This window comes from Molossus molossus, unplaced genomic scaffold, assembly GCF_014108415.1.
Source record: "Molossus molossus isolate mMolMol1 unplaced genomic scaffold, mMolMol1.p scaffold_m16_p_12, whole genome shotgun sequence".
Classification (NCBI taxonomy): Eukaryota; Metazoa; Chordata; class Mammalia; order Chiroptera; family Molossidae; genus Molossus; species Molossus molossus.
The window spans coordinates 70,518,330-70,545,208 of record NW_023425347.1 but is presented as its reverse complement, the minus strand read 5'-3'; the positions used below and the strand labels follow the sequence as shown (position 1 = coordinate 70,545,208).

Genomic DNA, 26,879 nt, shown 5'->3' with positions numbered 1-26,879 from the left:
TTGGGTGGGGTGGGGGCAACCAATTGGTGTGTCTCTCCGGCATTGATGTTTCTTTCTCTCTCTATCCCTCTCTACCCCTTCCTCCTTCTCCCTCCTCTCTATCTGATGATAAATAGAAACAATATCCTCTGGTGAGGATAAAAATAAATTAAATAAATAAATAAAATTTTGGAGCATAAATTCTTGGCTTCTCAGGGCTCAAAACTATCTAGCTTCTCCTACACTGATAATTTTGAAAAATACTATTTCAGTTTTAGTATTGAAGGCAGAATTGACACCATATTAGAAAATTATTGTTCATCTTTTATTCTCCTTTAACGTAAGGGTAGCTTTTTGGTTTTTTTATCCTCACCTGAGGACATTTTTTTCCATTTTTTTGTTCAGATAGAGTGGGAGGAAGAGAGAGGAAGAGGGAGAGAGAAACATCGACGTGAAAGGGACACATCGAGTGGTTGCCTCCCGCACAACCCAACCAGGGCCGGGGACAAACTGCAACCAAGGTACGTGCCCTTAGCGGGAACCGAACCCGGGTCTCTCTGGACCGCAGGCCGACACTCTAACCGCTGAACCAAACCGGCCAGGGCAAGGGTAGCTTTTTGATTTTGAGAATATGTTTATTAAAGCTGGGGACAGTGAAACAAGAAAGGGCTTAGGATACAAGAAAGAACAGGAGAGCCTAGGCAGGGCTGCTTTGGCTCACTAAGAAATAAGTCTCAGTGACAGCCTGGCCAGTGTGGCTCAGTGGTTGTGCATTAACCCAAGTACCAAGAGGTTGCTGGTTCAGTTCCCCGTCAGGGCACATGCCCAGGTGTGGGCCATCCCCCGTGTGGAGCATGCAGGAGGCAGCCAATTGATGTTCTCTCTCATCGATGTTTCTGTCTCTCTCTTTCTCTCTCTCCCTCTCTCCATCTCCCTTCCCCTCGCTCTAAAATCAATAAAGAAAAAATAAAAAAGTCTCAGTGACAGAAGTGAGCCAAGGTTAGGCTGCTATTGGTTCACTGAAAAGTCAAAGAAAAGGGAGCCTTGGAGACAAGGGGTTAGCCCAGGATGAACTGCTGCTGCCCATTGCTTTCCTGGTTGTAAGTCTCAAGGGGACCCTTAGAATTTAGACGATGCACACCTGAGAGGGAAGAAAAGCCTCAGGCTTGGGCATGCAATCAGGAGTGAGAAGGAACAGGAAGGGTAGCTTTTTGTTAGCACATTTCATATGTGAATTTCTCTTTATCATTGCTATTTATAATTACAGTAATCATGGTAATTAAAAATAGTCAATAAAGGCCCTGGCTGGTTTGGCTTAGTGGTTAGAGTTTCAGCCCACGGACCAAAGAGCCTCGGTTCGATTCTGGTCAAGGACACATACAGTGGTTGCAGTTAGGTTCTCCCTGGTTGGGGTCATGTGGGAGGTAACCAGCTGATTCACATCGATGTTTCTCTCTTTCTCTCCGTTCCTCTTCCAACCTCCCTCCCTCCTTTCCCTTCCTCCCACTCCTTCCCACTGTCTGAATATAAATGGAAAAATATCCTCAGGTGAGGATTAAAAAAAAGGGCAATAAAAGACTATTTGGATCTTTCTCCAATCCTGGCCTGGTAATGTTATTTAGTGTGATAATGAAGTTCAGGTCTCCCACATTTCTTTTCTATCTTCCAATAGATTGCCAAATAAATTCATTACATTTTTTTCTATTTGAAGTACATTGAGTTTGTAGAAATTATCTGTATAGAAATGGTTTAGAATAAAGTAAAAATTTCAGGGCAAGACAGGCTTGCTTTTTTTTTTTTCTATTAAACTACCTTTTTTCTAGAAGGGAGTATTTTTCATTATCTTTTTCTACTAATGCATTTTCATTAAAACTACCTTTAGGGTTTCTGCTCTTGTTTTCTCTTTGCTTTCTTGGGTTCTAGTTTTTGTTTTGTTGAGATTCACAGGCTATTGTAATTTCCCAGAGAGCTCAGGTGTATATAGACCAGAACTTCGAAGGGAGTTGTGAAACCAAACAACGAATGGGTCCAAATGGGTCTGGGCCGCCTGTCACTATTGGAGCCAATTAAGCAGAGACAAGCTTGGATTGTATATATGAGCATTTATTCTAATGCAGTATGGGAGAGCAGTGGTCATCCCGTAAAATCTGCTCTGCCCACCCTCACTTTATTATTATTTTTAATCCTCACCTGAGGACATTTTTGCATTTATCTTCAGATAGAGTGGGAAGGGGCGGGGAGAGAAACTTTAATGTGAGAGAGACACATCAACTGGACACATCCTGTGAGTTGCCACCCACAGGACCCCAACTGGGGCTGGAGACGAATTGCAACCGAGGTTGTGCGCTTATCAGAAACTGAACCTGGGACTCTATGGTCTGTGCACTGACGCTCTAACCTCTAACCTTTAACTGCTGAGGCAAACTGGCCAGGGCCCACCTCACTTTTTAAAGGTAGAGAAACAATGACTACGTGAGAAAGGGCAGTTAGGCAAAAAGGAAAAAAAAAAAAAGGGCAAAATGGTTACAGGCAAGGGGGAAGGAATGTGGGCAGGGGGGATTGTACAAGGTTTGGAGCAAGGGAGAGGAATGTGGGCTGGGGACTGCAGGGGCTGGTCGCCAGTGAGTCACAGTCACAGGTCCGGTGTTCAGCGTTCTAATAATCAGGCTGCTAGTCTTTCCATTTTGTCGGGTTAGGAGAATGGACAGTATTCCTAAAGTAAACTCCTGAGGCACATACCTCCCAGGCAAGTAGAATGGGTTTTTCTCTAATCAGAACAAAGCTACCACTATTAACACTGCAAAGGATGGTTAACATTTCTTATTACTATGGCTAGTATGCCACTATGATTAGTTCTCTATTCTTTTATTCTCTCCTGCCTCTTTCAGTTGTCAGAATCAGCTCAGGAGCTGGTGCTGTGGACTTCCCTGCCTTCTCTTCTGCTCCAGCCCCATAGCCCATTGCTGGTTCCAGGCCAAAGTGGTGGCACGGGCGTCCTGCAGGCGCTGAGGTGGAAGCACCAAGGCCATCCTTCTCTAGGACCTACATCTGTCTGCTTCCCTGTCACCCTTTTCCCACTTGCTTTCTTAGTGATTGGCTTGCCCACTCTCTAATATCCCCTTTCTCATGTGTGCCCTCTCTTGAGCTTTCCTATGGCAACAAACTGCTGACTGGGCTGATCTACATGGCTGTACTCAAACAGGTTAGGTTAGGAGGCTACATTGCCTGCCTCCTGGTTACAAGTAAGGGCCATGGATTCAGGAGAGTCCTGCATCTGTCATGGCTGTGTGACTTGGGGAAGTGACAATTACTAACTTTGCTGATCTGTAGACTGGGGGGTATCAGTAATGTATGGACCTCATAGAGCTGTTGGTGAGGATTAAGTGGTAACATAAATACAAGGGGCTTAGCATTGCATCTGGCATACATTGTTAGTCATCATCGTTGTCGTTTTTGCTGTTGCTGTTAATATTATTACTTTACTAATACCACTCCTGTTACTCCTGCTACCACTACTGTTTGAAGGGCTGTTTAGTTCTCAAGGAGGCTGATGTGGGAATTAGATGCAGTAGGCAGAATTGGTATGACAAAAAAGAAATGTGAGGTATGCTTGGGAAAATGTTACCCTATAGGATAGTGGTTGAATCCAGACATTGGAGTTCCTTATTAGCACTGGGGTTGGGTAAGTTTGTGGTGCTTTCTTCTTTTCAAAAAATAATATTTTTAGCCCTGGCCGGTTTGGCTCAGCCGTTGGAGCGTCGGCCTGCGGTACAGAGAGACCCGGGTTCGGTTCCCGCTAAGGGCACGTACCTCGGTTGCAGTTTGTCCCCGGTCCTGGTTGGTCGTGTGGGTGGCAGCCACTCGATGTGTCCCTTTCACATCGGTGTTTCTCTCTCTCTCTCTCTTCCTCTCTCTCCCTCCCGCTCTATCTGAACAAAAAATGGAAAAATGTCCTCAGGTGAGGATAAAAAAAAAAAATAATAATAATAATATTTTTAAACTGACTTTTAGAGAGAGAGAAAAAAACCATCAATTGGTTGCCTCCCATAATACCCTGACTGGGGATTGAACCCGCAACCTAGGTATGTGCCCTGACCAGGAATCGAACCCACAGCCTTTTGGTATACAGAACCATGCTCCAACCAACTGAGCCACCTGGCCAGGGCTGTGGTGCTTTCTTCTTAAGGTGTTGCACCCTAGGGAATAGTTAGGTGTCCGCAGTGGCATGGTCCTTCGTGAGCTAATGGATTTGAGCCTTGTGGCTGACTGAGGCTAGGCACTGCCAGTGGCCCTCTGCTGTTCCTGGGCATTTGTGGAACCTTGTATAAAGACTCAAAGATGAAAGCTATTGTACAAAGATGTGTTGAACACATCTCTTTATGTTCTAGATGTATCTGAATGAGATGTAACCAAAATACAATGCTCTCACTGTATTATGGTTCTTTTTTTTTTTTAATCCTCACCTGAGAACATTTTTCCATTTTTTTGTTGCTGTTGTTCAGATAGAGTGGGAGGGAGAGAGATAGAGAGAGACATCGACGTGAAAGGGACACATCGAATGGTTGCCACCCACACGACCCAACCAGGGCCGGGAACAAACTGCAACCGAGGTATGTGCCCTTAGTGGGAACCGAACCCAAGTCTCTCTGGACCACAGGCCGACGCTCTAACTGCTGAGCCATACTGGCCAGGGTTGTATTATGGTTCTTAAATAGGCATTTTAGGCTGCTGTATCTCTAGAAATAGTATCCCATAACATCTCCAAACAGTCCTAAATCCCTGTTTCCTCTCTTTTTTTTTAGGAAGCATTTATTCGAAGCATTTTGTCAAAGCCTTTTAAAATCCCCATTCCAAATTATCAAGGTAAAAATGGAGACTTTTCTCTTTTTGACTTATGTGTAAATGTGCCTAAATAGATTCAAACCTCAGCTTTTATGCATACAAGCTTATCGTGGAATTGAAGATGCCAATACCGTGGTGACTATGTACGGGTGACTCCCCTGAGGCCTGCATGAAATCTGTGTTTGATAGCTTCAGCAAGGGCTGCCAAGAGTGACTTCTTCTTCTTGAGTACAGCCATGTAGATCATGCCCCTCATCTTCTTGGTGGGGATATACCAATGCTCAGGAAGTTCCTGGTAGGCCAGAGTGATTGATGGGCCCAGGTTTCATTTAGTCCAAGTGAGTTCAGTGGCATCTCCTTTATGAGTTTGACTATGTTAGAGGCTAGGTTCTGCAAAATATTCCTGTCCTGTACAGAGCAAAGCATTGTGCTAAAACGGGGGCTGGGAGGGAGGAGGCCAACTCTCAAAAGCTATAAGTCTTGAAAGGCCCTTTTAGGGTTTTAGACCTTTTCAGAATTGACTTGAGATGAACAAGACCTGGCCCTTTGGAAGATTGTAGTTGAATCGGACAGTAAACTAGTAAAAACTCTGATCTGAGGCAGACTGGGATAATGGGTAGAGGTGCCTAAACTGAGTTTGGAGAGGTTCTGAGAGAGGGTTATGAGGAAGCTTAGCAAAGGTTATGTGAAGGATAGGCATTTGAGCTGGGCCTGTTGGAGCTCCTCAACACAGAGGCTTAGGTAACAGATTTTTGGTTTCTAGGTCCTCTGGGCTCTCGGGCATTGGGCCTCAAAAGGGCTGGAGTCCGTCGGGCCCTCCATGACCCCCTGGAAGAAGGTGCCTTGGTTCTGTATGAGCCTCCCGCACTGAGCGCCCATGACCAGCTGAAGCTTGACAAGTATGTGTGTTGGTATTTTTTGAGCAGTCTGGTCCCCTGTAAGTGTATACATGCCTGGGAAGGCAGAGGGCATTTAGGTGTGATTTGTCCTTGGGACTGGCATATATTTTCAGAGTGCTGTCATGCCTGCTGCCCCGTCCAGAGAGTGGGTAGGTGGGGAAGGAGAGTGCCTGAGGAAGAGCATGTGGACATGTCCAGTTGGTGGGAATTCCTCATCCCTTCCTGCCAAGCTCTCTCAGGAGCAGGAAGAGTTAAAGTGATAACATAGGGAACCCATCCTCCTCTCCTAAAATTCCCTGGAGCAGGAATTTGCTATGGTTTGATTACCAGGCCAAGAAGGTCCTCTGGCTTTTGGATCAGGAGGACACAACTTCCTGAGGGCATGCCCTTGCCCATGTCTGAGCTTCGTGTTTTCTTTGCTGTATTCTCAGGGAAAAACTCCCTGTCCATGTGGTCGTTGATCCTATTCTCAGTAAGGTCTTGCGACCTCATCAGAGAGAGGTAAGTGATGGTGATGGAGGGTTGGGGGATGAGGTGTGGACTAGGGTCTGAGCCTGGGAAGCTGCTATCTCTGGGGCAGCAGCAGTGTGGATACAAAAGTGGGCTGAGTGCTGTTCTTCCCCAGGGAGTGAAGTTCCTATGGGAGTGTGTCACCAGTCGGCGCATCCCGGGCAGCCACGGCTGCATTATGGCTGATGAGATGGGCCTAGGCAAGACACTACAATGTATCACGTTGATGTGGACACTTTTGCGCCAGAGTCCAGAGTGTAAGCCAGAAATTGACAAGGCAGTGGTGGTGTCGCCCTCCAGCCTGGTGAAGAACTGGTACAATGAAGTTGGGAAATGGCTTGGAGGGAGGATTCAACCTCTGGCCATCGACGGAGGCTCTAAGGACGAGATAGATCAAAAGCTGGGTATGGAGCCTTAACAAAGATGAGTGCACTCTTTTATACAACCTGCTCCTCTCTTACGTGTATGCTCACTGATGACCAGGGTTGAGGGCAGTGAGGGGTGGCAGAGAAGAGAGTTCCATGCAAAATATTGAAATAGTTATTTCCAGCCTAAATTAAACAATTATCAAACTTTTTTCCTTTAGGCTAGTCTAAGATTTGTTCCCTTGACACCTTTTCTGTTGCAGAAGGATTCATGAACCAGCGTGGAGCCAGAGTGCCTTCCCCCATCCTCATCATTTCCTATGAGACATTCCGCCTGCATGCTGGGGTCCTCCAGAAAGGGAGTGTTGGACTGGTCATATGTGATGAGGTACTTGACTCTCAGCAGTCTGGGTAGTAGGAGAAAGTCTATCTGAATCTTCTCACTGAGAACTGCCATCCAAAGACTGTGTCAGTCACTAGAGAATGCAGAGTATAGAGCATACTGCTTTGGAGGAGGCAAATGAGAAGAGAGCCCATGATATCTGTCTGCCAAAAGTGGGAGTAAGCACTGTTTGGAACCCCGAGGAGGGTGAGGTGCTGTGGGCTGATGGCCAGAGGTTGGATCCTCTACACAAGACGTTTTTTTTTTTTATCCTCACCCGAGGACATTTTTGCATTTATCTTCAGATAGAGCAGGAGAAACATTGATGTGAGAGAGACACATCGAATGGTTGCCACCCACATGACCCCAACCAGGACTGTGGACACACCGCAACCGAGGTACGTGCCCCTAGCGGTAACCAAACCCAGGACCCTCTGGTCCGTGGACCAACACTCTAACTGCTGAGCCAAACCAGCCAGGGCACAAGACATTGTTACTGTTAGGGATGCCACATTGTGCCCAGGCCTAAGTGAGAATTCATTTCCTTTCAGGGACACAGGCTCAAGAACTCTGAGAATCAAACTTATCAGGCCCTGGACAGCTTGAACACCAGCCGGCGCGTGCTCATCTCCGGGACTCCCATCCAGAATGATCTCCTTGAGTATTTCAGCTTGGTACATTTTGTTAATTCGGGCATCCTGGGTAAGAATCTAGCCTTATCTACTGCATTGGAGACCTTGAGCCTTACCTGTAATTCTAGCTGAGGAGAGAAAGAAGAAAATGCTAGTTGTACTTTTAGAAAGACTTCTTTTATCAGGGAGAGCCATTGGGAAACCTTAGCTCTTTGAAGCAACTCAGCAAGGCCCACTATGGCCTTTTTTTAAAGTCTGGGAGGTAGAGAGAGGGAGAGAGAAATATTGATGTGAGAGGGATACATCGACTGGTTGCCTCCTGCACTACCCCTATCAGGGCCAGGGATGAACTGAAACCGATATATGTGCCCTTGACTGGAATTGAATCTGCGACTCACTGGTCTGTGGGCCAGTGCTCTACTACCCAATCAAACCAGCCAGGGCTATTTTTAAAATTTTTTATTTTTCGCCCGGCCAGTATGGCTCAGTGGTTGAGCATTGACATTTGCACCAAGAGGTCGCTGCCTCAATTCCTGTTCAGGGCACGTGCCCAGGTTGTGGGCCAAATCTCCAGTCAGAGGCATGCAGGAGGCAGCCAACTGATGTTCTCTCTCACCAATATTTCTCTCTCTCTTTCTCTCTCTCCATTACTCTTCCTTTTTCCCTAAAATCAATAAAGAAAAAAAAATTTTTTTAATAAAAAGTAATGTATTTTTCAATTACAGTTGACAGTTAATATTATTTTATATTAGTTTTAGGTGTGCAACATAGTGGTTAAACAATTCTATAATTTACCAAGTGATTTTTTCCCCCCAATAATACAAGTACCTGCCTGGCAACATACATAGTTATTACAGTATTATTGACTATATTCCCTATCTGAACTTTACATCCCTGTGACTGTTTTGTATTTTTCAATTTGTACTTCTTAATCCCTTCACCTTTCTCACCCAGTTCTTCACCCCGACTTTCCTTCTGCAACCTTCAGTTCTCTGTATCTGAGTCTGTTTCTGTTTTATTTGTTCATTTATTTTGTTCTTTAGATTTCACATATAAGTGAAATCATACAGATTTCTTTTTCTATGTCTGACCTGTTTCACTTAGCATAACACCTTCTAGGTCCATCTATGTTGTCAAAAATGGTAAGATTTCATTTCTTTTTAAAAAAATATATATATATATATTTTTATCCTCACCTGAGGACATTTTTGCATTTATCTTCAGATAGAGCAGGAGGGAGAGAGGGGGGAAGAGAGAGAGAGAAGCCTTGATGTGAGAGAGACACATTGAGTAGTTGCCATCCACATGACCCCAACTGGGGCGGGGACAAACTGCAACTGAGGTGCGTGCCCCCAGTGCGAACCGAACCCAGGACTCTGGTCCGCAGGCCGACACTGGAACCACTGAGCCAAACCAGCCAGGGCTAAATATGTTATTATTGTTTTTTTAGAGAGAGATAGAAACATCACTGTGAGAAACATCAATTGGCTGCCTCCTGCACATCCCCCACTGGGGATTGAGCCCAAAACTTGGGCATGTGCCCTGACTGTGAATCGAACCGGGACCCCTCAATCCATGGGATGACGCTAAATCCATTGAGTCACACCTGCCAGGCAAGATTTCATTTTTTAAAATAAGTTTTTATTTTTTTATTCTCACCCGAGGACATTTTTCCATATTTGTTTAGACAGAGTAGGAGGGGGAGAGAGAGAGAGAGAGAGATATCGACATGAAAGGAACATATCAAATGGCTGCCTCCTGCACAATCCCAGCCAGGGGCCGGGGACAAACTGCAACCGAGGTACATGCCCCCAGTAGGAACCGAACCCGGATCTCTCTGGACCGCACCCGATGCTCTAACCGCTGAGCCAAACCGGCCAGGCCATTTTTTTTTTTTTTTTTTTTTATCCTCACTTGAGGATATTTTTTCATTTTTTGATCAGATAGAGTGGAGGGAGGGAGAGGAAGAGAAAGAGAGAGAAACATCGACGTGAAAGGGACACATCTAGTGGCTGCCACCCGCACAACCCAACCAGGGCCGGGGACAAACTGCAACCGAGGTATGCGCCCTTAGCGGGAACTGAACCCGGGTCTCTCCGAACCGCAGGCTGACGCTCTAACCGCTGAGCCAAACTGGCCAGGGCATTGCCAGGCCATTTTTTAAAATAATTTTTTATCTTATGTTAGCCCTGACGGGTTTGGCATAATGATTAGAGCATTGGCTCGCAGACTGAAGTGTTGTGGTTTTGATTCCCAGTCAAGGGCATGCACCTGGGTTGCAGATTTGATCCCCGGCCCGGGTCGGGATTGTGTGGGAGGCAACCAAATGATGTGTCTCTTTCACACTGATGTTTTTATCTCTCTCTTTCTCCCTTCCTCCCTCCCTCCCTTCCACTCTATCTAAAAAAAATCAATGGAAAGATATCCGTGGATGAGGATTAACAAAACTTTTTTTTTTATTTTAGAGAGAGGAAGGGAAAGGGAGGGAGGGAAAGAGAGAGAAATATCAATGTGAGAGAGAAGCATTGATTGGCTGCCTCCGGTATTCACTCCTACTAGAGATCGAACTCTCAACCATGGTATGTGCCCTGACCTGGAATCAAACTGGTGACCTTTCGGTGTATCTACTTGTCTATTGATGGGTTTCATCTCTTGTCTATTGTAAATAATGCTGCAGTGAACATAGGGGTGCATATATCTTTTTAAATTAAATTTTTGGGTTTCTTACCCAGAAGTGGAATTGCTGTGTTATAAGGCAGTTCCATTTTTAATTTTTTGAGGAACCTCCATACTGCTCATAGTGGTTGCCACAGTATGCATTATGAACAACAGGGCACAAAGGTTTCCTTTACATCCTTGCCAACACTTGTTTGTTAATTTATTGATGATGGCCATTCTGATAGGTGTGAGGTGATATCTCATTGTGTTTTTTTTTTTAATCCTCACCCAAGGGTGTGTGTGTGTGTGTGTGTGTATTTTTTAATTGATTTTACCCTTTGTTGATTTTTTTTTAGAGCGAGAGGGAGGGAGAGATAGAAATATTGATGAGAGAGAACATTGATTGACCGCCTCCTGCATACCTCTCTACTGGGGATCGGGTCCACAACCTGGGCATGTGCCCTGACTGGGAATTGAACTGGTGACCTCTTGGTACATGGGTCTGTGTTCAACCAGTGAGCCACACTGGCCAGGCATATTTTATTGATTTTAGATAGAATAAAGGAGAGAGAGCCCTGGCCAGTTTGGCTCAGCGGTTAAAGCATCGGCCTGCGGTCCGGAGAGACCCGGGTTCGGTTCCCGCTAAGGGCACGTACTTCGGTTGCAGTTTGTCCCTGGCCCTGGTTGGTCGTGCGGGTGGCAGCCACTCGATGTGTCCCTTCACGTCGATGTTTCTCTCTCTCTCTCTTCCTCTCTCTCCCTCCCATTCTATCCGTACAAAAAATGGAAAAATATCCTCGGGTGAGGATAAAAAAAAAAAAGGAGAGAGAAACATTGATATGAGAAACATCGATTGGTTGCCTCCTGTATGTACCATGACAGGGGGATTGAACCCACAACCTTTTTCTATACGAACTATGCTCCAACCAGCTGAACCACCTGGCCAGGTTTTAATTTGCATTTCTCTGAGGCTTAGTGACATTGAGCATCTTTTCATGTCTATTGATCACATATGTCCTCTTTGAAGAAGTGTCTGTTCAGGTCCTCTACCTGTTTTTTAATTGGATTGTTTTGTTGGTTCTTTATAAATTTTTTATATTAATTTCTTATCAGTTGTATCACTGGCAGATATTTCTCCCATTCAATGGGTCATCTTTTCTTTTTGTTGGTTTTCTTTTTAATTTGATGTAGTCCCATTTGCTTTTTCTTTTGTTTCCCTTGTCTGAGGAAATACATCAGAAAAAATACTGCTAAGAAAACTCCTATGTTTTCTAGTTTTATGGTTTCGAATCTTACATTTAAGTCATTAATCAATTTTTAGTTTATTCTTTTTTATTGTTAATTCTCACCAGAGGATATTTTATCCATTAATTTTTAGAAAGAGTGGGAGGGAAGGAGAGAGGGAAGAAGGGAGAGAAAGGGGGGAAAAGAGAGAGAGAGACACATTGATGTGAGAGAGACACACTGATTGATATGTTTTTTATGAGTTTTGTCTTATTTTTTTTTAACATTTAAAATTCTTTTTATATATTAATTTGTTTTTGTTACAGATGTTTCTGATTTTTCCCCTATTGACACCCTCCTCCCCTTCCCCCTGCCCCATCCCCAGCTTTGTTGTTTATGTTCATTGGTCATATATGCATGCATGTAAGTTCTGTGGTTTATCTCTTCCCCCACAACCCCCCCTCCTCTGAGGCTTGTCAGTCTGTACCCCACCTTTATGTCTCTGGGTTAATTTTGTTTGGCAGTTTGTTTAATTCATTATATTCCACAAATAAGGGAGATCATGTGATACTTGTCTTTCTCTGCTTGGCTTGTTTCGCTTAGCATAAAATAATACTCTCCAGGTCCTTCCATGCCATCTCAAAGGATAAGAGATCTTTCTTTCTTACAGCTAGCTGCATAGTATTCCATTGTGTACATGTACCACAGCTTTTTAATCCATTCATCTACTGATGGACACTTGGGTTGTTTTCAGATCTTAGCTATTGTAAATAGTGCTGCTATGAACATAGGGGTACATATATTCTTTCTGATTGGTGTTGAGTTTTGTTTTATTTTTAAATTATTTATCTTTATTGTTGAAAGTGTTATAGTTGATTCCCCTTTTTTCCTCCATTGACCCCCCCCTCCCACCCCCTTCATGCCTTTCCCACATTATTGTCTGTGTCCATTGGTTATGCATATAAGTTCTTTGGTTTATCTCTTCCCACCCCTCCATCCCCTTTTCCTCTGAGGTTTGTCAGTCTGTTCCCTACTTCCATGTCTCTGGATCTATTTTGATTGTTTGCTTATTTTGTTCATTATATTTCATAAATAAGTGAGATCATGTGGTTCTTGTCTTCCTCTCACTGGCTTATTTCACTTAGCATAATACTCTCCAGGTCTCTCCATGTTGTCTCAAAGGATAAGAGATCTTTCTTACAGCTGCATAGTATTCCATTTTGTAAATGTATCACAACTTTTTTATCCACTCATCTACTGATGGGCTCTTAGGCTGTTTCCAGATCCTAGTTATTGTAAATAGCGCTGCTATGAACATAGGGGTGCATATATTCTTTCTGATTGGTGTTTTAGGCTTCTTAGGATATATTCCTAGAAGTGGGATCACTGGGTCAAATGACAGTTCCATTTTTAAATTTTTGAGGAAACACCATATTGTTTTCCATAATGGCTGCATCAGTCTGCATTACCACTAGCAGTGTACTAGAGTACCCTTTTCTCCACATCCTCACCAGCACTTATTGTTTGATGATTTGTTGATGAGTGTCATTCTGGCAGGTGTGAGGTGATATCTCAATCATTTTAATTTGCATTTCTCTGATTATTAGTAATGTTGAACATCTTTTCATAAGTGTTTTGGCCATTTGTATGTCTTGTTTGGAGAAGTGTCTGTTCAGGTCCTTTGCCCATTTTTTATTGGATTGTTTGTCTTCATTTTGTTGAGCTGTATGAGTACTTTATATATTTTGGATATTAACCCTCTATCCGATGTATTATTGGCAAATATGTGTTCCCAAAGAGTGGATTCTCTCTTTATTTTGATGCTGGTTTCTTTTGCCATGCAGTAGCTTTTTAGTTTAATATAGTCCCTTTGATTAGTTTTTTCCTTTGTTTCTCTTGCCCTAGGCATTATATCAGTGAAAATTCTGCTACGTGTGATGTCTGAGATTTTGCTACCTACATTTTCTTCTAGGGTTTTTATGGTTTTTATGGTTTCACTTAAGTTTGTTTTATACATTTTGAGTTTATTGTTGTGTATGGTGTAAGTTGATAATCTAGTTTTATTTTTTTGCATGTACCTGTCCAGTTCTCCCAACACCATTTATTGAAGAGACTGTCTTTTCTTCATTGTATATTCTTGCTTTTTTTTTTAATATTAATTGAGTATATCATTTTGGGTAGATTTCTGGGTTCTCTGTTCTGTTCCATTGATCTATATGCATGTTCTTGTGCCAGTACTAGACTGTTGTTTTTTTTTGTTTTTTTTTTGTCATCCTCACCCGAGGATATTTTTCCACTTTTTGTACAGATAGAGTGGGAGGGAGAGAGAGAGAGAAACATCGACGTGAAGGGACACATCGAGTGGCTGCCACCCGCACGACCAACCAGGGCCGGGGACAAACTGCAACCGAAGTACGTGCCCTTAGCGGGAACCGAACCCGGGTCTCTCCAGACCGCAGGCCGACGCTCTAACCGCTGAGCCAAACTGGCCAGGGCAGGCTGTTGTTTTTTTAATCCTCACCCAAGGACATTTTTTTTTTTCCGTTTTTTGTTCAGATAGAGTGGGAGAGAGAGAGAGGAAGAGAGAGAGAGAAACATCGACGTGTGGTTGCCACCCACACGACCCAACCAGGGCCAGGGACAAACTGAAACTGAGGTACATGCCCTTAGTGGGAACCAAACCCAGGTCTCTCTGTTCCGCAGGCTGACGCTCTAACTGCTGAGCCAAACCAGCCAGGGCCAGTACTAGGCTGTTTTGATTAAGATGGCTTTGTAGTATATCTAGATGTCTGGTATTGTGATCCCTCCAACTTTGTTCTTCTTTTTTAAGATTTCTGTGGCTATTTGAGGGTCTTTTTTGGTTCCACACAAACTTTTGGAATATTTGTTCTAGATCTGTGAAATGTGCCATTGGTGCTTTATTATTATTTTTCTCTATTAAGTTTAGAGAGAAAGGAGGCGAGTGGGAGAGATAGAAACATCGATGAGAGAACATGAACTGGCTGCCTCCTTCATGGCCCCCACTGGGGATTGGGCCCACAACCTGGGCATGTGCCCTGACTGAGAATCAAACCAGCGACCTCTTGGTGCATGGGTAGATGCTCAACCATTGAGCCACACTGGCTGGGCACCATTGGTACTTTAATAGGGATTGCATTGAATCTATAGATTGCTTTGGAATCAACATTTTAATGATGTTGATTCCAATCCATGAACATGGTATATGCTTCCACTTTTTTATATTTTCTTCTATTTTTTTATTTTATTTAGTTATTTGTTTCTTTATTGATCTTTTTCAGAGAGAGAGGAAGGGAGAGGGAGAGAGAGATAGAAACATCAATGTGAGAGAGAAACATCAATGTGAGAGAGAAACATTGATTGGCTGCCTCCCATACACCTTCTACTGGGGACTGAGCCCGCAACTTGGGCATGTGCCCTGACCAGGAGTCGAACTGGGACCTGTCAATCTGTGGGACGACACTCAATCCACTGAGCCACACCAGCCAGGCCAATTTGGATGCCTTTTATTTATTCTTGTCTGATTGCTATGACTAGGATTTTCCAACTTTGGCCATTTTTCCACTGCAGAGGTGGCAGGCTCTCTCTATACAGGGCATGCGGTCACTGAGCTATTTTTGGAAATAATACCTCCAGACAATTTTCTCATTACAACCTAGCTGCCTGACAAGAGCTTTGACCTCAGAGCAGACTGTCTTTGCAGTTTCTTTTTATTTTTTATTGCCATTTTAGTGTACAATTAAGTGTTATTAGGTATATTCACATTTTTGTGCAACCATCACCACCATCCATCTCCAGAACATTTTTTATCTTGCAAAACTGAAACTTTACCCATTAAACAATAACTCCCGGTTTTCTACTCTCCCTGGCCCCTGGTTAACTACCGTTTGGGCAGTTCTTGCCCATAGAAATCTGTGGAAGTTTGTTAGTACCACCCCAGCTTGACAGTGCACAGGAAAATCACTTTAGGCGATAATCAGCTGAGCAGCAAGATTTTCATAAAGAACACATTTGAGTAACCAACAACAGGTCAGTTACTACCACCATCTCAGCATCCCTACCCTACCATCTTAGCAGCCTCCCATCTCAGGGGGACTCTCCCATCCCCTTCTAATTGCTGCTTTCTTCTTTTTCCCTAGAAGTAAACTCTTTCCATGATTTTTGCCTATACTTGAACTTTATATAAATGGAATCATACAGTATATATTCCTTTGTGTCTGGTTTCTTTTCATTATATTTATGAGAAATCATCCATGCTAATGCCTGTAGCTGTAGTTTTTTATTTTTGTATACCCTTCCCTTTAATGAATATACCACGATTTATTTCTTCTACTATTGATATAGACAATTGAGTTATTTCCATTTTTTAATTCTTTTTAATAATGATGCTGTGAACATTCTTGTGCATGTCTTTATCTGAGCATAGTATGCATTTTTCTGTCCTCAGTGTGGAATTGCTGGGTCATATGCTATGCATGTGTTCAGCTCTATAGTCACTTTGCAAGGTGATTATACCAGCAGAGTATGAGAATTCCAGTGTCTCTACATCAGGGGTCAATAATTTTTTGCTTTTTTTGAACTACTTTTTTCTTTATTGATTTTAGATAGGAGGGGAGGGGGGGGGGACATTGATATGGAGAGAAAATTGGCCATTTCCTGCATGCCCCCCATTGGGGATTTGGCCCACAACCTGGGCATGTGCCCTGACTGGGAATCGAACCAGCGACCTCTTGGTGCATGGGTTGATGCCAGTGAGCCACACTGTCCAGGCAGCAATTATTTTCTTAAAGGGCTAGATAGTGTTTTAGGCTCACAGGCCAAACTGTCTGTGTCACAACTACTCAGCTGCTATTGTAGCATGAAAGCAGCCATAAAAATGTATATTAATGAGCATGGATATATTCTAATAAAATTTTATTTACAGGTGGCTAGCCCATGGCTATAGTTTGTTGACCTTGGCTCTATATCATCACCAATATTTATCTTTAAATTTTTCAAAAAGTTTTAATTATTTTGTTGATGTTTTGTGATATCTTGTTGCATTTGCCTAATGTTGAATAAAGTTTAATACATTTTAATGTTGTCATTGGCTATTTGGAGATGCTCTTTTGTGAGGTACCTGGTTTTTCTTTTATTTCTGGCCAAATAAAACCATATACTCATTAAGCAGTCACACTCTATTCTCTCTTGATCCCCAATCCCTGACAACCACCAGTCTGCTTTCTGTCTCTCTGGATTTGCCTATTCTGTAAAATATCCCTTGGAACACTGTTAGTATTTCATATCAGTGGAACCTATAATATGTGACCTTTGGTCTTTGGCTTTCTTTTTTTTTTTAATCCTCACCCGAGGACATTTTTCCATTTTTTTGTTCAGATAGAGTGGGCGGGAGAGAGGAAGAGAGTGAGAGAGAGAGAGAAACATCAACGTGAAAGGAACATATCGAGTGGCTGCCACCAGCACGACCAACCAGGGTCGGGGACAAACTGCAACCAAGGTACGCACCCTTAGCGGGAACTGAACCCAGGTCTCTCTGGACCGCAGGTCGACGCTCCAACTGCTGAGCTAAACCAGCCAGGGCTCTTTGGCTTCTTTTACTTAGCAAAATGTTTTCAAGGTTTGTCCACAGTGTGGCTTGAAACTCATTATACTGATGTGTGCTACTTTATTTCTTACAAACAACATATAAGTGGGCTATAAAAAATAAAAATCCAGTCCGACAATTGGACTGTCTTTAATTTTTTTCCCCTTTATTGATTTTAGAGAGAGAGTAAGGGAGAGGGAGAGACAGAAACATTAATGAGAGAGAACATGGATTGGCTGCCTCCTGCATGCCCCCCACTGGGGATCGGGCCCACAACCTGGGCATATGTCCTGAGCGGGTATTGAACCGGCAGCCTCTTGGTGCATGGGTCAGTGCTCAACCACTGAGCCACACCGGCTGGACAGTTGTCTTTTTATTAGATTATTGTGTCCATTTATGGTTAATGTGATTAGTTATATATTTGGATTTTAATTACTGTCTCATTATTTGGCCTGTCAAGTCTTATATGCTTTGGTTCATTCAAACAAATTGCCTGTGATTTGTTCAGCTTGGTTGATCTTGGCAGGAAGGTTGGTCTGTAACAAAGTAGATTCCCATTACTGGCAGTGGGAAAATCATTCTTTTTGTACATTTTTAAAATTTCCCCATCTCTCTTTTGTTTAGGAACTGCCCATGAGTTCAAGAAACATTTTGAGTTGCCAATTTTGAAGGGTAGAGATGCAGCTGCCAGTGAGGCAGATAGGCAGCTAGGAGAGGAGCGACTACGGGAGCTCACCAGCATTGTGAATAGGTAATGGTAGGGTGGGGCAAAAGGCAGCACCTTTCTTTAGTTTCCCCCAACTGAGGTCATCAGAATTGCTTCCTAAGCCATCCAAGGCCAATATCTTGGGGCCTTGGCCTGTGAGGGCTGAGATTCTAGGAAGGGAGTGGGATCTGTGACATGACGATAGCCACTGAATAAAATGAAGGGGTCTTACAGGCCAAGTCTGATTTCTTCCTGGCCTGGGTCCTGTGGTCTGATTTTGGGTTGCTTAGCAACCTGCTAACGAAGTTCTTTTCTGACACTGTTGGACTTCCTGAGCAAAATATCCATTGGAACATTGTTAGTATTTCAGAAGATTCCTATCATTTGGTCTCAAACCTAAAGAACTAGGCCTGCCTTCCCAGGCTTCACAACCTTCTTTGACACGTAGGAGTAGATTTGATGGATGGGTGTGGCTGCCAGTCTGAGGGCTTTTTTTGGGGGGGCTACATAGCCTAGGAGGGCACGTACATTCTGGACTCCTCTGTCATAGGTGTTGTATACTTCCATGATTTACATCCTGAAAAGCCCTGCTCTTCCCAGTTGCCACCTCTTCATCCCAATTTTAGATGGCAGGAAGGAATCATTGTGTAAGGAGCTGCTGCTTAGGTGCCTGATCCCTGTTCTTCCTGGGCTTCATTTCATTGAGCCTTGAGCCAATTGACAATAGGCATTTGGGCAAAAGCAGAAAATTCCTTAAGGACTCAGTGGTTTGTGGCTTACTTTCCCTGTTAGAGGACTGGGCTTAATGGAAGACCTTAGCCTGTTCTTGAAGACCAGCTAACTTCTTTTTTTTTAATCCTCACCCAAGGATATTTTTCTTTTTTTTTTATCCTCACCGGAGGACATTTTTCCATTTTTTGTTCAGATAGAGTGGGAGGGAAAGAGAGGGAGAGAGAGAGAGAAACATCGACGTGAAAGGGACACATCGAGTGGCTGCCACCCACACAACCCAATCATGGCCAGGTACATGCCCTTAGCAGGAACCGAGCCTGGGTCTCTCTGGACCGCAGGCCGACGCTCTAACCACGGAGCAAAACTGGCCAGGGTGATATTTTTCTATTTATCATCAGATAGAGGGAGAGAGAGAGAGATACATCGATTGGTTGCCTCCTGCACTACCCGACCAGGGCTGGGTACAAACCACAACCGTAAGTGCCCTTGACCAGAATCAAACCTGATTCTTATTGGTCTGCAGGCCGACACTCTAACTGCTGAGCCAAACCGGCCAGGACAATTTTTTTTAAAAATCCTCATCTGAGGGTACTTTTTTCCATTTATCTTCAGATAGAGTAGGGGGGCGAGAGAGAGAGTGCGCGAGCAACATCAATATGATAGAGACACACTGATTGGTTGCCTCCCACATGACCCCAATTGGGGATGGGAACCGAACTGAAACCAGGTACATGCCCTTGACCAGAATGAAACCCATGACTCTTAGGTCCACGGGCTGAAGCTCTAACCACTTAGCATACTGGCCAGGCCTAGGGTGGTAATTTTTATTCTAATGGTTTGCAAGTTTTAACAGCCCCTTTTTTATCCTGTTTTTTCCAGGTGTCTGATACGAAGGACATCTGATATCCTGTCTAAATATTTGCCTGTGAAGATTGAGCAGGTGGTTTGTTGTAGGTACTGAACTTAGGGGTGTGGAGTAAAAGCCCAGCTCTAAAATTGTCCTCAGAGGGCCCAAGTGTGGTTCACCATTTCTCACTGACCCAGCTGTCTTTTTTTCAGGCTGACACCCCTTCAGACTGAATTATACCAGAGGTTTCTGAGACAGGCCAAGCCAGCAGAGGAGCTGCGTGAGGGCAAGATGAGTGTGTCTTCCCTTTCTTCCATCACCTCACTAAAGAAGCTTTGTAATCGTGAGTTGGCTTTGTACTCTGAGGTCCTCTGTGAGAGTGAGCAAAGATGGGTAGGCTCCCGCAGGTGATTCAGCCATCTTCATTAATGTTTGTCCAGAGTCCACATGTGATACCAACCCTCCCCAAGGCATGAGCCCTGCATTGTTTACTTTGTGAACCAGACTCATAGCTTTGAAAAATTTAGCTTAGCTTCTGCCCAGCCCATGCTTGATGCTTGAGGTATATAGGACTGTGTGTGTTCATGCATATATGTGCATATAAAATGTCAGACAGGAGGAAAAATAGTAAACCTTACTGTCTCTGGTATGGCTTCCTCCTTGTTGAGAGAACACACTAGTGAGCCAGATGGTCCATTCATGGTCCTAGGTGGCAATGACTGCACACTGGAATTTGGGACCAAGGAAATCTAGTGCTGAAGAAGATCATTTGGGTAGGCTTCTAGAGGGGGTTCTAATGAGCACTGAAGTGGAAACTTCTGAAGACAATGTAGCTGGCATTTTGGATGTCCCTTCACCCTAGATCCAGCTCTAATCTATGACAAGTGTGTGGAAGAAGAGGATGGCTTCAAAGGTGCCTTGGACATATTCCCCCCTGGTTATAGCTCCAAGGCTCTAGAGCCCCAGCTGTCAGGTGAGCCCTTTCCTACCAGTTTTTTGAGTTTCTCTGGGTGGAGGGCTGGGAGATTGTCTTTTTTTAATTCATTTATTTTTGTTACAGATATTCCCCCCACCCAGACACCCTCCTCCCTGTCCTGCGCCCCCCCCCCCCCCCCCGCGCCAAGCATTGTTGTCTATGTCCATTGGTTATGCATACATGCATATAAGTTCTTTCGTTTATCTCGTCCCTCCCTCCTGCACCCCTTCTCTGAGGTTTGTCAGTCTGAACCATACTCCTTTCTATGTCTTTGGGTATGTTTTGTTCATCGTTCATCAGCTTTTTTTCATTATATTCCACAAATAAGTGAGGTCATGTGGTATTTGTCTTTCTGTGATTGGCTTATTTCGCTTAGCATCATACTCTCCAGGTCCTTCCATGTAGTTTCAAAGGATATGAAATCTTTCTTTCTTACAGTTGCATAGTGTTCTATTGTATATATGTACCACAGTTTTTTTATCCACTAATCTATTGATGGACACTTGGGCTGTTTCCAGATCTTAGCTATTGTAAATAGTGCTGCTATGAACATATGGGTACATGTTTTCTTTCTGATTGGTGTTTCAGGCTTTTTAGGATATATTTCTAGAAGTGGGAATCACTGAGTCAAATGGCAGTTCCATTTTTAATTTTTTTTTTTTTAATCCTCACCTAAGGATATTTTTTTCTATTTATCTGCAGATAGAGTGGGAGGGAGATAGAGGGAGAAAGGGAGAGAGAAAGAAACATCGATATGACAGGGACACATCGACTGGTTGCCTCCCACACGACCCCGACCAGGGCTGGGGACAAACTGCAACCAAGGCACGTGCCCTTGGCCAGAATCAAACCCATGACTCATTGGTCCGCAGACCAACACTACCGCTGAGCCAAACTGGTGAGGGCCCATTTTTAATTTTTTGAGGAAACACTATACCGTTTCCCATAGTGGCTGCACCAATCTGCATTTCCACCAGCAGTGAACTAGAGTCCCCTTTTCTCCACACCCTTGCCAACACTTGTTGTTTGATGATTTGTTAATGGTGGCCATTCTGGCAGGTGTGAGGTGATACCTTATAGTCATTTTAATTTGCATCTCTCTGGTGATTAGTAACATTGAGCATTTTTTCATATATCTCTTGGCCATTGTATGTCCTGTTTGGAGAGGTGTCTATTTAGGTCCTTTGCCTGTTTTTTTTTTTTTTATCCTCACCCGAGGACATTTTTTTTTTATATTTTGTTTAGATAGATTGGGAGGGGGAGAGAGAGAGAGAGAGAGAGAAACATCGATGTGAAAGGGACACATCGAGTGGCTGCTACCCACACGACCCAACCAGGGCCAGGGACAAACTGCAACTGAGGTATGTGCCCCCATTGGGAACCGAACCCGGGCCTCTCTAGACCGCAGGCCAACGCTCTAACCGCTGTGCCAAACCGGCCAGGGCATTTTCCCATTTTTTTAATTGGGTTCTTTTTCTTTCTTTTGTTGAGTTGTATGAGTACTCTATATGTTTTGGAAATTAACCCCTTATCTGATGTATCCTTGGCAGTTATGCTCTCCCATATAGTGGGTTCCCTTTTGATTCTAATGCTTGTTTCTTTTGCTGTGCAGAAGCTTTTTAGTTTGATATAGTCCCATGTATTAATTTGGAGACTGTCTTTTTCTAAACCTATCATGTCTTAAGGCAGGATATCAAGAGTAAGAATTCTGGGCCATTGGTATGACCCATTGGGGGCTAATAGTTGATCTCCACAGGTAAGATGCTGGTCCTTGATTACATTCTGGCGGTGACCCGAAGCCGCAGCAGTGACAAAGTAGTGCTGGTGTCCAATTACACCCAGACACTGGACCTCTTTGAGAAACTCTGCCGGGCCCGAAGGTAGGGAAGAGCCTAACTAGGCTGCCAAAAGGATGCCTCCCGTACTGTCCCTGTAGGAAGAATAGGTGTTCTGATTGGTGGATATGGGCCAAGGTATGGGTATAGAAGGGACTTCCTAGATGTCTGTTTTCTTATTGCTGCAGTGGTTCTAGTTTCATCACCAAGCAGAATAGCCCCTGGTCTTTCAGGTGTTCCCACAGGATAGAATCCTGGCTCCTAGCTCCTGCCTCTCCCTTTGGGAGTATGGGGCCTCAGGCTGTGCATGAAACCTCAAGCATGGTTAGTTCAGTCCCTTCAGTAGGTCTGCCTCCAAAAACTCTGTTTCCTTCTTGAGGTTTTATCTTTGTATTTCCCTTTAGGTATTTGTATGTCCGCTTGGATGGCACGATGTCCATTAAGAAGCGAGCCAAGGTTGTAGAGCGCTTCAATAGTCCATCGGTAAATGCACAACCCTTGTTCCCACACCACTAATGTAATAACATTAAAATTAAGGGTTGATAGAGAAGCTATGAGGGGCTGTCCTTAGAGTCTTCCTGGATTTTTTTCTGTTGGGTGTGGTAGGGTTAGGCTGGTTGGTGATGGCTGGGCTGGGCACTGACTTTGTGGGCTGGGAAGTTGGATGGTAGGTAGACAAACTCATGGTCCTCACAGTTGGTCTGAGCATAAGAGTACAGATACGTGAGAGAGAACAGTGGGCTGGGCTGAGTAGGATTTCAGTTCAGGCTACAAGAGGTTATTTTTCTCCTGCTTCCTTTCTTTCCAGAGCCCTGACTTTGTCTTCATGCTGAGCAGCAAAGCTGGGGGCTGTGGCCTCAATCTTATTGGGGCTAACCGACTGGTCATGTTTGACCCTGACTGGAACCCGGCTAATGATGAACAAGCCATGGCTCGGATCTGGCGTGATGGTCAAAAGAAGACCTGCTATATCTATCGCCTACTGTCTGTAAGGATGATGACAGTGGTCAGAGTAGGGATGGGTCATAGAATATGACCTTCAAGACCATCTTGGGTTGTTTTTCAGTGCCTCTTTTTGGCCCCACTGCCTCTAGCAGTGGCCTTAGCTATGGGCTTAACCTGGAGGCTTTTTTTCTTCTGTTCTCTCCACCCCATTCCTTCAAACCCTTTTTACAGTGCCCTTTGGATGCCTGTTCAGTAGTTAGCAAACTTCCCTGTGGCCCCATCCTTTTCACAGGACACCTACTTTCCCTTTTGTCTGATTTCTACTCTCCCATTTGGCCTTGTCGTCTTCTTATATTCCATGTCCCATGATGCTAAGAAGTGGTGTTGGCATTCTCCCAGTTCTTAGTGATCACTCAGACCAACCATCTTAGGAGTTTCTCTCTTTTTTTTTTTAATCCTCACCCGAGGATATTTTTTCATTTATCTTCAGACAGAGTGGGAGGAGGGGAGAGAGAAAGAGAGAAAGATCGATGTGAAAGAGACACATCGACTGGCCGCCTCCCTCACAACCCTGACAAGGGCCGCGGACCAAAACCGCAACTGAGGTACATGCCCTTGACCAGAATCGAACCTACGACTTTTTGGGTCATGGGCTGATGCTCTGACTTATGAGCCAAACTGGCCAGGGCTGCAATTCCTCTTTTTTTAAAATATTTTTTTCTTTATTGATTTTAGAGAGAGAGGAAGGGAGAGGGAGAGAGAGAAATATCGATGACAGGGAACACTGATTGGCTGCCTCATGCATGCCCTCCACTGGGGATTTGGCCCACAACCTGGACATGTGCCCTGACTGGGAATCAAACCGGCGACTTCTTGGTGCATGAGTCCACGCTTAACCACTAAGCCACACCAGCGGGCTATAGTTCCTCTTTTTAAGCTCATGTTGTTGGGCTTGATATCTTCTTTTCTTTGCTACAGTCATCTATCTCCTGCTATTTTCATACTTCATTGATGACTTTGGACACCAGCTCAGTCTTCATTTCTTCCCCAAATCCAGCTATCATCCTGATGGACTTCAAGGACCATGCAGTTATCCAGCACTCTGGCTTTCATGTTTTCTCAACCTTCTCTATTTTGATTCTCCCTATTTTAATTACTCCCAAGGCTATACTGTGGAACTTTAACAGTATGAAAACTTTATATAGCATCCAAAACTTTAATAGCTATCATTAGTGATAGCTGTCACTTCTGTCCTTTCAGCTTTGTTACACCTCCTGCATCTACTGCAAACTAACATCCCTCATATCCTGTCCCCAGTCCCCAAATCTAGTTTGACTTCCTTTTCTTTTTTTTTTCTATCCTCACCCGAGGACACTTTTCCACTTTTTGTTTAGAGTAGGAGGTGAGAGAGAGGAAGAGAGAGGAAACATCCATGTGAAAGGGACACATTGAGTGACTGCCACCCACACAACCCAACCAGTGCCGAGGACAAACTGCAACTGTGGTACATGCCCTTAGTGGGAACCGAACCCAGGTCTCCCTGGACCACAGGCTGATGCTCTAACCGCTGAGCAAGACCGGCCAGGGCTGACTTCCTTTTCTATTCAGCCTGATGTGTTACTTTGCATCCTTTCGGGAACTCCTTCTGTAATACCTACTTTACTTGGATCATTACAGCTGTTCTCATCTTTTTTTTTTTTTTATTATTTTAAAAAAATTTTGTTTTTTCTTTATTGATTTTAGAGAAAGAGGAAGGGAGAGGGAGAGATAGAAACATCGATGAGAGAGAACATTGATTGGCCACCTCCTGCATGCCCCACACTGAGGATTTGGCCCACAACCTGGGCATGTGCCCTGACCAGGAATTGAACCGGTGACCTCTTGGTGCAACGCTCAACCACTGATCCACACTGGCCAGGCTGTTCTCATCTTCTATACCAGATAAATTTGCACTTAAACAGATTGATACTGCCACTAATTTACATTCACCATTTTGGCTGGGCCATATCTTATCTCCTTCAACAGCCACTTCAAGCTTTCACCACTGCCCTTAAGTTTCCTTCTTAAACCTGTCTCTCATTCTTCTGCAGAGACCTTGTCCTTCTACTTCAGAGAGAAAAATGTAGGCTACCAGGCTAGAATGCTGCCTCCTCCCCTCCTCTCTCCATAAGTCTCTACACCTATTCTTCCCTACCCATCTCAGAGGAAGATCGTGCCCTTCCTCTCTGCTTGATGCTCATCATTCCAGCTCTGCTCTAGAACCCTTCTCATCCTTTGTTTTCTTTTTTTTTGTTAATTCTCACCTGAGGATTTTTTTCCCATTAATTTTTAGATAGAATGGAAGGGGGTAGGGGGAGAAAGAGAAACATCTATGTGAGAGAGCCATGTTGGTTAGTTGCCTCCTGCACAAGCTCGACCCAGAGCTGGGAATTGAACCTGCAACCCTTTGGACCATGGGCCAACAAACACTAACTGCTGAGCCAAACTGGCTAGAGCACATTCTTTCCTTTCTTAGTTAATTAATTTCTCCTTTATTCCCTGAAGTTTATAAACACACTCAAGTAGCTTTCACCTTAAAAACATTTCTCAACCTTGTCTTATTGTAGCTACTACCTTGGGTTACTTCCCATTCATGCACTGTCATATTTTTACAAATTCCACAGGTTAACTTCACTCATCAGATCATTTATGCCATGGCACCTGCTTTTGAATGTACTGTTATTGGCTTCCTAATTGCCAAAACAAGAGACACTTGATTTTTTTCTTCTTCTTTGTATATCTGATACTGCTGACTACTAATCTTAAAAATATTTTCTCTTTGGGTTGCCAGTTCGATTCCCGGTCAGGACATGTGCCCAGGTTGTGGGCCTGATCTCCATTGGGGGGCATGCAGGAGGTGGCCAGTCGATGTTCTCTTTCATCGATGTTTCTATCTCTCTCTCCCTTTTTTTTTTTTATCTTCACCTGAGGACATTTTTCCATTTTTTATTCAGATAGAGTGGGAGAGGGAGAGAGAGAGAGAGAGAGAGGGAGAGAGAGAGAAACATTGATGCGAAAGAGACACATTGAGCGGCTGCCACCCGCACAACCAACCAGGGCTGGGGACAAACTGCAACCGAGGTACATGCCCTTAGTGGGAACCGAACCCGGGTCTCTCTGGACCACAGGCTGACGCTCTAAACGCTGAGCCAAACTGGCCATGGCTCTCTCCCTCTTACTTCCTCTCTCTCTAAAATCAATAAAGGGAAAAAAAATTAAAAATCATTTTCTCTTTGGAAACTCCTGTGGTTTTCCTACCTCTGTGATTATATATACTCATTATATTGACAAGTCTCTAACAAAAATTTTAGCCCAGATCTTACCCGAGTTCTAGACCCATGTATCTATCACCTATTGTACATTTCCACTTGAATATCTTATGAGCTCATTATACATCATGACAAAACATATGCCCCCCTTCTGAATTTTGTCATTTAATGGCTCCATTATCCAGCCAACCCAAATCCTACTGGATCAGTCTCTGTCTCTTAACCAGATTCCAGTTACCATTGATTTTACCTTATTGAAATTTCCTTAATCTAACCTTTCACTCCATCCCATACTAAAGTCACAATAATCTCTCACTTGGATATTGCAGCAACTCCCTAATTCTTTACCTTTGGTCTTAACCTATTCTTCACATACTGCTTCCAGAATGAGCTTTCCAAAAATTGTGATTTTGCTTTTTACCACTTCCAGGACAAGG

General features: G+C 43.9%; 1 protein-coding gene across 3 annotated transcripts in view; it reads left to right on the top strand.

Moving 5' to 3' along the window:
- RAD54L (RAD54 like) overlaps positions 1-26,879 on the top strand; it is a 37,412-nt gene that overhangs the window by 9,357 nt on the left and 1,176 nt on the right. Inside the window, exons 4-16 of one of the 3 annotated variants that reach the window (XM_036255418.1) lie at positions 4,782-4,842; positions 5,585-5,720; positions 6,152-6,221; positions 6,346-6,634; positions 6,859-6,983; positions 7,529-7,679; positions 17,718-17,844; positions 19,411-19,485; positions 19,591-19,721; positions 20,241-20,351; positions 22,111-22,234; positions 22,594-22,672; positions 22,998-23,177. In XM_036255418.1, the coding sequence (XP_036111311.1) occupies positions 4,782-4,842; positions 5,585-5,720; positions 6,152-6,221; positions 6,346-6,634; positions 6,859-6,983; positions 7,529-7,679; positions 17,718-17,844; positions 19,411-19,485; positions 19,591-19,721; positions 20,241-20,351; positions 22,111-22,234; positions 22,594-22,672; positions 22,998-23,177 (1,659 nt within the window). The remainder of the gene's footprint in view (positions 1-4,781; positions 4,843-5,584; positions 5,721-6,151; positions 6,222-6,345; positions 6,635-6,858; positions 6,984-7,528; positions 7,680-17,717; positions 17,845-19,410; positions 19,486-19,590; positions 19,722-20,240; positions 20,352-22,110; positions 22,235-22,593; positions 22,673-22,997; positions 23,178-26,879) is intronic. The other 2 variants (XM_036255419.1, XM_036255420.1) reach the window with 2 other exon arrangements.